This window comes from Genypterus blacodes, unplaced genomic scaffold, assembly GCF_046128005.1.
Source record: "Genypterus blacodes isolate CSIRO-AG114 ecotype Tasmania unplaced genomic scaffold, CSIRO-AGI_Gbla_v1 ptg000022l_1, whole genome shotgun sequence".
Taxonomy (NCBI): Eukaryota; Metazoa; Chordata; class Actinopteri; order Ophidiiformes; family Ophidiidae; genus Genypterus; species Genypterus blacodes.
The window spans coordinates 5556419-5568192 of record NW_027466835.1 but is presented as its reverse complement, the minus strand read 5'-3'; the positions used below and the strand labels follow the sequence as shown (position 1 = coordinate 5568192).

General features: G+C 46.5%; 1 protein-coding gene across 1 annotated transcript in view; it reads left to right on the top strand.

Moving 5' to 3' along the window:
* The first annotated feature begins 472 nt into the window (after positions 1-472).
* Positions 473-11774, top strand: part of shisa6 (shisa family member 6) — a 53667-nt gene continuing 42365 nt past the window's right edge. The window contains exons 1-2 of the mRNA XM_076143247.1: positions 473-1023; positions 5488-5645. Of these exons, the coding sequence (XP_075999362.1) occupies positions 473-1023; positions 5488-5645 (709 nt within the window). The remainder of the gene's footprint in view (positions 1024-5487; positions 5646-11774) is intronic.

Sequence of the window (11774 nt, the reverse complement as noted above, 5' to 3'; positions counted from 1 at the left end):
TATAAACTGCCTCCTTTCTCATTTGTACTTGCCTCGTAAAGTCCCGCATCGCCGACTTAATCCCTGTGTGCGCACACCTCCTCTCCACAGTGTGACTACCGGCTTCACTCCATCCCCGACTACTTAGAGCGGCAGCTCGCTCGTCTCATGCTCAAGAAAAGACTCATTTCCCTGACGCGTCCCCGCAGCCCAAATCAAAGAGGGCGTTTGGCCAAAGCGAACTCCCCCCCACCCACTCACCCGCCCTGCCCGCGAAGAAGAAGAAGAAGAAGAACCGGCGGCACTGGTGGATGCGCGCGAAGTCAGAAGATGCACTATGTCTGAGCAGTCCAAGTCCGCCAGTGAACGCAGGGCGCAGAGCGGAGTACCTGCAGCGAAGAAGCCGGCCAGAAGCTCCGCTCGGTAAGAGAAAAGTGACCGAGGAGGGACGAGAACAGACGAGAGAAGAAACCAAACAGCCGCGCGTCCTCACATGATGGGGATAAGGCACCTCCTGCTTCTTTTCATTTACTTAGACCCGCTGAATGTCCTGTGCGCCGCCAACAACAAGAAGAACAAAACCCCGCCGCGGAGGAACTCAAAGGTGAAGGAGGTCAACGGCACCACCACGGCGGTCCCGGCGGTCGTGCCCGGGAGGATCACGCAGGTCCAGGCGCCCGTCGTCCAGCACGACACCTGCCTGGGCTACTACGACGTGAGCGGCCAGTACGACAAAGAGTTCTCCTGCAACAACACCGACCACCGCTTCTGCTGCGGCAGCTGCTTCCTGCGCTTCTGCTGCGCCGACCGGGGCAAGCGGCTGGAGCAGAAGGTCTGCACCAACTACAACACACCGGACTGGATCAAGACCCAGCCCCCCTCCCCGGCGCCAACAGGTGACACCTACGACCCGGAGCTAGACCAGACCAACACCACCGTGTATATCACCTGCGGGGTCGTCGCCCTCGTCATCGCCATTGGGATCTCTGTTAAAGTTGCCTATGATAAAGCCACCAAGCCCCCTCAGGAAATGAATGTGCACAGGTAAAGACCCACACGCGTCAATGATTTGTTAGTATAATGACTCATGACATGTTGATTTGTTTCATGTGTGATCGTTTCTGGTTAAGTGGGAAATTCCTCGATTCAGCAGTTTGTCAGTCTATTTCCTGAAAATGTTTCAAAACTATATATATATGTGTCAATCAAAGCCTAACACAATCAACATGTTTTTCTGTTCAAAATATGAATTTGTGAAAATATAGCTATGTAGGATGATTCCGTTAAGAAATAATAGCAGACTTTTGATTTGGTGTCTTGATGGCTCAGCCGACTCACAGTTACACACAATACACCCAAAATGTCACTGCCTCAAATTCAGATCAGGACCTTCATCGTTCAGTCATTCATTCCTTCGCCCTCCGCTTCTCTCTTTCTCTGTCTTCGGCTCATAACACCTTAAAATCATCCAAAGCAATAAAGAGCTTCCTTATCAAAAATATCACCGCATCCTATACCTTCCCTGTGCTGTATGTTCCATTCTGTGTCAAGGGTTAGGAAAGGAGGGGTGGGGGGTTGTGTTTTCCATCCATTAAACCCTCAAGGACAAAGTAAATGCCACTGAAAGCCATTATGAGTGATCACTTTCATTGTGATGGGAGTGGTCTCGTCCACCATGACAATATTCCATATACCCAGGAGGCAACAGTAATGGTCACTGACCGTCTTGATGGGCATTAAAGTGATGTAAAAACATATTTCAGTGGTGATCTGTGGCACCATTTGAACAAATTGCTGTACGGTGACATATGGAAGAGACCCGAGGCTACACTTTCCACCACCATCAGCACAGCCAAATAATGGAATTTCTAATATAGGAGAGGTGGAGAGTTGTGATCATTCTGGAATCTAGAGTTCCAAGCGAGTGAATGATGGCTTTACCTTAAATGAGGTGATTATCTGTGTTGTGTTGTATTTTTTCAGGGATTTGTACACTAATATGGAGTGTGGTTTGGATATGGGAGTGGCATGGAAATCAATAGCAATTCCAGTCGCCAGATGTGTTAAGGCGACACAGGCTGTGTGTGCTTGAGGTTGAACTTCAAGGTGGATGAATGCTGTCACGTTTCTGATACAAAGTCAAACATCAGAGCATTGTGAGGCTTGTGTGTGTATGTGTGTGTGTTTGTGTGTGGTTGGGGGGTTACATCGCTTTCCAGCAAGGTTACGGGTTTGAATTGCGGTCCTGCTTCTCCTCTGAAAGGAGATTGTCTCTCGCCGGGTTTTCTCCTCCAATCCAAAGACATGTAGTTTGGGTGAATTGAACAGCCGTAGGTGTGGAGATGGATGTGTTTTTGCTCGGGGATAGACTACCGGTCTGTGTGATGCCCCCCTCCCCTCACCCCCTCCCTGTAGCCCTGAATAGGAATAAATTGGAACTGAAAATAAGTGATGAATGCACATCTCATCAGGCCTCTGTCTGACTAAAATGATGTGTTTTCCACCCTCTGGAATTTTGATCACACTCACTGAGTCACTGCTATTAACTGAGATTCACTTCAGTCACTTGCTATTAACCGGAGTCCATTTTAGGCAGAGCAGAGGAGGCCAGGAAGTTGATTTAACTATATGAAGATAATTAAGCCTTGTTATGTCTCAATCGTGTGACTTTGCCGCCTGTTGTTTTTAAAATGTCAAGGCGATTACTCAGCTTTGCTCAGAGAACATAGCGGCGGGGTTTTCTTTTGGTATCGAACGTCTTAAGTCCTTATTTTCACTGACCATAAAGCACGCAGAGGCTCTCTTTGGGGAGTTCAATGAGTTGTTTACAGATCTGCCTTAAGCTCCAGGGCTTAAAAGCAAAGTTAGCAGTCAGCTTCTTAATATCCATACAGACGTGTGAAACTTCACGATGTTAGTTCATATTGGGAACAACAGTGGCAGATCACCAAAAAAAAGGCAACAAAAGTCGTGACGCCGCAGTTTTTGGCTCAGAGAAATGAAGATGTTGTGAAGTTTATGTCTTCCTGCTGCTTCTCTACCCTAGCCAGGGGGCAAACTTTCAAGTGGAGCTGCTTAATGCGCCGCTTGGATATGAGTGGTGGCCATGAGAGTTTACAGGGAGGAGAGGGGGAGATAAATAAGGAGGCATGGCTTGGTGGCTGCTCGATAGCTTTACTTTATGATTTGTTTATTTTCACCAGCCGTTTGGCATATAATGCTGTCATAATGATGTCTGCTGGAGTCGACCTCGGTGCCTGGCAGGAGACATTCATGCTCACAGCCCTGACCGAGAAGAAGTAGTGGAACACAGGATTAGCTAGATATTTGGCAAAGGTCTGCTCCTAAAAAGTGGAGCTTCTCTGTTAATTTGCGGCGGTTTTTCCAATGCGATTTCGCCTTCTACCCTCTGTGAGTGAGGGATGGGGCGGGCAGTGAGCGGAATACTGAGCTCTTGGCAGACCTTTGCTGTTCTGGCCGTGACCTTCACCGAAACACAAGAAATGCCGAGTGAGAGCTCAGGCCAGTGATTTGAACAGGACTTATTGATCAGCCCCAGCAAAAAACCGAGATGCAATTCATGCCGGGTTGGTGGTGAGACGACCGACGTTCTCAGATTGCGAATCCGAGAAAGTGAGTTAAAAGGAAAGATGACTGGGTCGGGGCAAAAAATAGCTCCACCATCGCTGAAAGTTTAATGTGGAGTGAAACCAGAGGGTTGAAAGTTTAGACGAGGATTCTGCTCTTAGTCACCGCGGTTACAGTAAAAGCTTCAGTAGCTTTCATGTAACTTGATAACACTGAAGCGAGTGTGTGTGTGTGTGTGTGGTTTCCCTTAAGTGGCCACACCTCAGAGCTCATTAGCAAAAACAGAAATTGGTAAAAATCGTATTTTTTTTATATACATTGGCTAAAAACCAACGCATATTTTGGTTGCAGAATATGATTTTTAATGAACTCTTGGTTTCATCATTTGGCAGAAGCTTTTTGGATCTTTAGGCCTTTAGTGAAGACCAAGAGAGACTCTGCAGGGTGATGGGTAGGGCCGCTCCAACATTGAGGTAAAGGAAACAGTCCATCTTCCCACCTTCCTTCTTATTTTCAATAGAAGACTTAAAAGCTCCCTGCACCTGAAATGCAGACAGCCCACGTCCACAGTGTGTGGAGGAGGAGGGCTGAGCTTTGACTGCGCAACAACCTGCATACTGAGATCTGATCACAACGCAGCCAGAGCCCACATAACAAACATGCTTTTTAATGCACGGTGCGAATGCGACTCCTGTCTTAGGATGTTATTATTCTGATAACATATGCACATACAGGGTTCCCATTTTAATACAAGGCTGCGAGCGAGGCCGCAGAGGCACGCTGTAGTGGCAGCACGAGGCGTCGTTGTTCATTAGAGGAGCGAAGTGCCCGAGAAGGAGGGAGGAGGGAGGAAGGAGGGGGGGCTCAGGAAGGTGGGAGCTGCTCTGGTCTCCGCTTTGCAGGCAGCCATCAAGGACTTTAAAGTTGATGAGAGCGCAGCTACCGGAAACCAGTGGAGAGAGATGAGAAGCAGCGTGACTTGTGCCCCTTTGACTGGTTGGAGACGAGGCACGCTGTTGCATTCTGGGTCGTTTGAAAAGGTTGCAGTGTACATGCCAGCAGACGTGCTCATGAGGCACTGCAGAGAGTCCAGGCGTGAGATCAGGAGAGCCACATAAATCAGCACGACCTAGGAGCAGATGCTGTAGGTTTTCTTGAATAAAGTGTCACTTCCTTGTTTTGAATAACTCAAACAAGTTGGCGTGGCAAATGGGTTCAGTCGCAAATGGTCGATTTCCCTGCATTGTGCTTTTTTCCGTGAATGCCAGCGTAGCCGCCGCCGCTGCCGACGACACGGCAGCCAACTGGGACAATGTAAAATCAGGTCGCCCCTGTCTGTGAAGAAGAAACGGTTAAAATGTGCTCATCCTGGAAGGGAAATGCTATTAATATACTGTATATTTCCCAAAGTCACTGAGTTGTGGGAAAGTGGACTGTGTGGTTGGTTTAGGTTGACATTGACACAGTTAAATTGCCCTTTCATTTCCTTTTAAGAAGCGCGGTGCACTCCATCTTCCCCAGTTCCTCTGCGCTGCCACAAGTTGAAAACGGCTCTGGTGAAAAATCACTTTGAACACTTTTTATTTGGTGCCTTCAAAGGGGAAGAGACACAAACTTGACTCCAAATAAATGGACTCTGAGCTCAAGTCTGGGTAAAATAATAGCACTTGTCTGGGCTGTGTGTGCCGCACTATTGAAAATCTAACTCCTTTTTCGTGACTGGGGATATAATTAGGATTTCATCTGTGCTTTCCTCTAAACCTCCGTGATTCAAAGTGGAGCTGCAGCCAAATAAGTGAGAGGAGACCTTTAGGCAGATGGCGCACATGAAAAACATGCTGGTAGTTTGAAAAGGGGAAACATTCTAATTTACACTGTTTCACACTTCTTTCTTTGTCTTCCCCACCCCCCTCCCCACAGAGCCCTGGCAGACATTTTGAGGCAACAGGGACCAATTCCAATCTCTCAGTACGAGCATGAAAACATCGCAGCGATTGATGGATCACCCAAAGATGAGACGCCAGTCAGATCGTCCAAGAATCATTACACTCCAGTTCACGCCAAGTCATCAAACCACGGTAGGTAAACCCGCTCTCTGCTTTCATACAGATCGATACGGCAGACTGTGAGAAGAGAGCATTTCTGAAGGGCAAATAGCCTCGACAGTGAATGCAAACTATTAATATCCAGCTTAAGTCATGGGGTAGATGGGCAGACTGCAATCTTTAAGCTTTTTGCCAAGAGAAAAATGCATGAGGAAATGTATCGGGAATTAAACGCTGGACCTCAGCTGAGTTGCGCTGTCCGTCACACCGCGGCCCCATAAGCCTCCAATGCGTCGGCTAAAAATTGAAATGCAAATGAACGCCTCTCTGCATGAGATGGAAGCTTTTGTCCAGATATAATTCCGTCGCGCAACACTGTCCCTCCCTACTTTTAACTGGTCTCCAGATCCCTGCTCCAGGGATCGGCTTCTTTTTTTCTACGTGTCCTAGTACGGTGTCCCAGATTCAACGGCGCCATGCTTCTCTCCGGTGTCAAAGTTGCCCCCTTCCACCCTTCTTCCCAACCGCTGCCGAGCGCCCCAACGTGCAGAGCGAGCGGCTGAGAGCTGATTGGTAATGCGTGGAATCACAGGGCCGAATCTGCTCTTCTCATTTTGCTACAGGAAAATTGACTTTTTCGCCGGCATATGCACTTTATGTGATTGAAATGAAAGTGGCCAGACGGCGTTGAGAAGCTACGTGCTTTTGCCAATGTTCTTGTTCGACCATAGATGATCAGATTGTCCCAGGATGGCCAGAGTCGCTGATAAGGAAGGCGAGCAACAAAATGGTGTGCAATCAAGTAAAATGGGTGGATTTCAATGAAATTCCATAGAAAGGTGAAACTTTTTTCTCATTTCTTTACAACTAAAAACGTCTCTAAATGAAACAGATCCTACGCTATGATTGACTGACAACAGGTGCAGTGTAGCCCTGATGCACATATTGATCCAGAGCCCAAGGATTAAATTGAATCTTGTACGGGGGGGGTGAGGTGACATTTATGGAATTGCTGTGCTGAAACAAACAAGGCGAGAAACGTGCAACTGCGGCTAATGCGTACGTGCACGATGTGGATCTGGCTGACTCAGTGAGCAGATACGGCTCCAGAAGAGAGAGATGATGTCATTATGAAACATGAAGTGAGAAAAGCCAACATACAAGACTGAGATCTTTGACTTTGAGATGGAAGTGATGTCTACAAATCAAGCTCTTTCAACCGGCAATTGGTTGATTATATTACTTCATTGTAATATACAGATTGATTGATTGATATTACCAATAAGCGATAACCACCAATACAAAAAGCAAGACCCAGCCAATTTAACAAGACAGGGATCACATAAAGATTAGATTAGATTCAACTTTATTGTCATTGAGCAGAGTACAGGTACGAGCCAATGAAAAGCAGTTGGCATCCAACCAGAAGTGTGTATAAAGGCACTTGTAGGATTCAACTTCAGGGAGAATCGAGCTCAGCTGCATAAGGAGGAGCCTTTAAATCGGTGCACGTGTATGCTGTCTAAAAATATGGACTTATTGGGGGACTAACCTGGGAGTGTGAGTCCTGACAGTCTTCTGAGAGGGCTGACAGAGCTCCGTGTTTGCTGCCTCGCCTCAGGCGTGTCGGGTGGAAGCTGCAGGCACCAGTGACAGCAGAGCACAGAGCCTTCAGCACAGTGTAGCGTCTCACCATGTGGCTGGGGCGCTGCACAGGGATTTAAAGCATGCGTGCAGCCCGAGGTGATTCCTTCATCTTGGCCACTTCAGTCACTCTGATCCTCACAGATGTTGTTTTCAGTTTCATTATCTTGCCTTGGCAGGAGTTTTGTTTGAAAGATCTTATTGGCTCTGAGCAGTCCTGGGATAGTGGGGGAGTTCTGTCTGTAGATTTTAAAAAGAATCGCTGTCGTTGGGGTAGTTCCTTCTCCTGCAGCAATCAGTGTGAGTGAGAGTTGGAGAGAAGGTATAACACTAATGTGGACAGTGGAGACAGACCAGCAGTCACTCTGCAGTCCAATGTGTTCTCCTGCACCAACCACAGTCAGGAGATCTCAGTCACGTCTCCAGACGGAGCAGATTCGGGCTGTCGCAGATTGTGAGAAAAAAAAGACTAAATCTTTGGTCATCAGTCGGCGGGGGTCCTAGATTGCAGTATGAGAAGCTGATAAAGTGCTCAAGCAACCAAAGATGACGCAGAACAATTAGTTCTGACAGCATGACAAATTTAAGACGGAAATCTCACAATCTGACTGCTGCCAAGGCTGTTTATATGTTTTGTACTTATTTATCCCAAGGGCAAACAGGAAGGGAAAAAGAAAAGCAAACAAAAAACATCTTTCATTTTCAAAAATCTGCTCTTGTAAGAATGAGGGTCATTGCTTTGATGTAATTCCAGTTAAACAATAAACTTTATTTCCTCTGTAATTGTGTTCCTTTTAAGGCAGAAACACTTTCTTCACCCCATATTAGCATGTGACATCACATATATGTACATGCACGTCAGCTTGTGCAGATATGTTCCCTGCTCTAAATGGAATATTCCAACCAAATTTTGAACTCACCAAATTCTACTCGACTGTTGCGTCACCTTCGCCTTGCTGTAGGGATTCCGTTTGGCTTTGAAGTGTTTGATGAGGAAATGTCGTCAAAAAAAGCGTTTACAATCAATGCGGTGGGTTTAGATCGCGTGATGAAAGGTTCGCTTGGATTGTCGCCGCCATGCGTGACCTCAGCTACATTTCAATTAGGATGGTTCATGGTTAAATAAGAAAGAACAGATATCATTTGTAAGCCTTCTTCTCCGTCTCGGCGTCACGTGTTCAATTCCTTCGTTTGTCATCTTCCACCGTTTTTTTTGTTATGCATAACTGCATTCTGCATAATGCATATCCACATTTGCATTTAAAAGACGGTTAAGCGTGGGAACAATGAGCTCGCTCTGCCTAGTTTTGTACGTTTGGCGGTTGCGAATATGTAACTGCTCATTTTTCGCTGTACTCTTTGTATTAACGTAGAGATTTCTGAGGATTAGGGCCAATGAGCTGTGTGACAACCTAAACGCTTACAGCTGGGATCAATTTGGCTTCGTCGTCTGTTTAAGAAGTGCGTTGGCCCAGGTTCAAGTTAAACACTCACGACCTTACAACAACGGAGACGTTTCATATTTCTCTTATGTCTTTGCGCCACACACAATTCGTTTGAAGCAAAATCTCTCTTTCCTCACTCCGTTATATTTCCTCCATGAAGAACGGTGTTACGGCGAGGTCAAAGCAACACGAGGAGGCTGATGACATGCAACATTGCTTGTTTACTGGATGTGAACCAGAAACATCAGCGTTTCAGAGCAGATATGATGCTTACATTTGAAGCTGATGAAGTGTGTCTCTAAGCGTGGGTAGAGCTTTCCACAACTGTCCGCACGCCCCAAACGTGAACTCGGGTAATGTTTGTGCCGTTTGTGCCGGCGAATCGTCTTTGGCGGCGGATTCATTGAAACTGGGTTCTTTTCAAAGGACGCCAATGTTTGTGATGGCGTAGACCTCACAGTGTGTCAAATGTAACAGCTACAGATGCAGCGAGGCGAAACAAAACACTTTAATGACCTATATGCAAATCATAGTGATGTTTGAGGAGAAGGTGTGGCCGTCATTGATCATCCAGAAGATGGAGGAGCCCGGGGTGAAAAAAGGAGCCGGATCATCAAAGCGAGATGAATCAAACGTTCCCTGATCTCTCATGTTATCTACTGGAAGCCCGCATGAGGAAACATTCACATAGCTAAATTCTATTAGAAGTAACCTAATTAAGCTGTCAAGCTGTGTGGTAATAAAGCAGCAGAGAGCGTGATGCTACAGTGTGACCGCCTTCACCAAAACATTCAACTACTGCAGTCAGACATATACATTATAGTGTGGTGTCAAACACAGCATGCAAAGGAATGAATATGAGACGTGACAAACTAATGGGAAAACGGTTTCCCCCCGTGATTCTGCAAAGGCTTTAACCTTATATTCATTAAGTAAATGTCAGAGACGTTTCCTGTACGTGCCACCAGCCTCAAATCTCATCCCATGCGAAGCAGTGAGCACTGGGCACGAATGTTTCCTATTTGGCAGAGCACCGGCTTGTCTGCAGGAATGTTTGCTCGCAGCTTTCGTTCACCAACCCACAAGAGACGAGAGAAGTTATTCCACATAAGCTGATTGACAGACGACGGATTGGTCTCGCTCAGAGATCATCGAGGAACTCTTCACGCAACACCTGATTGCATGTGAGGACTCCCTGCCTCAGCTGTCACTGGGCTTTGATTCTGACTTCCAAATTTGATGTAAAGAAAATCTGTGTGGCAACGACTCCTCTGGGGACAATGCAGCAGTTGATTACCCGTTCTCGAAAGTTTGACTGTGCGACCAAACCTGCTCGCCTCTCATTGAAAATAAACCTCTTCAAACTGAAATTGCCGTTCTGTACTTGTGCGGGGGAACGAGGTGGCACGAATTCCACCTGGAGATGTTGATGAGATCTGAGGTGGTGCTTCAAGTCAGTGCCTCTCGTAAAGTCCATCTTTCTTTTGAGTTACCTCCACCTAGAGGAGTGTCTCTTGTGATTTCTTGTGATTCCTCCAACGCTGCGAAAAGGATGATATGCATGAGTGTGTGTGTGGCCTCTGGTTGAGGCTGCAGCACTGAGGACTAAAAGAAGGGCAGAATAGTGATGTTGCTGTGGAGATGTGTTTGATGAATAGTGAGGATTCTTTAAGTTTGGGCTCCCGAGCTCCTGCAGCCTTTGGTGGTGCAGTGCTTCAGCAGCCATTTGGTTTGACCAGGACGGGCGAGAGCTGAGGAGCAGTTTGATGAAGGTTAACATGTCCGTTTCCCAGGCCACTCCTGAGCTGAAGAGACGAGCAGCTTGACTTTTGGGTGCGGACTCTTTTTGAAGGACATTTCAGGAGTGTCCTTTTTGTGAAGGAACTCAGAGAAGTCCGACCCCAGAGTGTCCATATTAGCTGGGTGTAGGCTACTTCATGTGGAGGAGTCCAAGTTTCTAAAGACGTCTCTTCTGGCTGAGAGTCAGAGTGCGGAGCAGGGCCGTAATGGAGAGCTTCACATTCTATTCTACAATAGTACAATCTACAAGATTCTATTGGATTACTAATGAGACGAGGCAGGTAAATATAGATTTGAAGGTAATGTTATGGGGAAAGCTATGATGCAGCAGGATGAGTCACACTGGCACCAATGTTTTCATTCTCCTAGTCGTAAATTAAAGCATAATCTATAGTTAATTTCAGCAGAACAGCACCGAATTAACAATCGTCAGGGATCAATTCTAAGATATATATATATATATGTAAACACCACGGCCTTGACTGCAGATTGAGTTTAGATTGGGGGCACGGTCGTGAAAATAGGGCGGCGACGTGAGTTTGAGTGTAATTTCTCCCTCAACAATTACCATCAGACGTGACTTCCAATCGGAAAGTCATTTTGCGCAGTGAAGCCTGAGCGCTCATGTCGTTGTTTCTTACAGTGGGAACAGGAGGGAGTTGGAGGAAATCACTGCACCTCGCCTGGTCTAATTGCCACTACACAGCTAATCAGGAAAATGACTCTTGATTTAGATTCACCTGATTCCCTTCATACTGCAATGCGGTTGTGTTTGTGCTCTATTCACACATTTCTAACTGTGGATTTTCCCCCCTGATTAGCCGAGTCAAGTTTCCTCCCAATTTTCGAGAAGATTAATAAAAAAGACCGAGCCACAACTTTATCATAACAAACCAAGTTCAAAAAAACACACAGATTATTCAAATGTGTATTACTTGGCTAGTATTACTTGCTTTCATATTCAACCATGGCTTCATTTCTCGCTGGATTCCGAATCACATCGACACACGCGGAGCCCTGTGCTGCCGGGGAAGAGACGGCGGATGGAACAGAGTAATTGCGGGTCGCCGTCGTCTAGTTAGCGACTCAAACCAAAACAGCGTCTCGTGTTAATACACATTCAGCCCCGTGGAGTCAGCCCGCTCCTCACGCAGGCACACACAGCTGCCTGAATTAAATCAAAACGCATTATTTTCTACAGTCTGGAGTCAAAAAACGGAAAGATTGAAAGAGCTCGTTTGGAATCATCCGAAACCCAGCCAGTCGGTTTCCC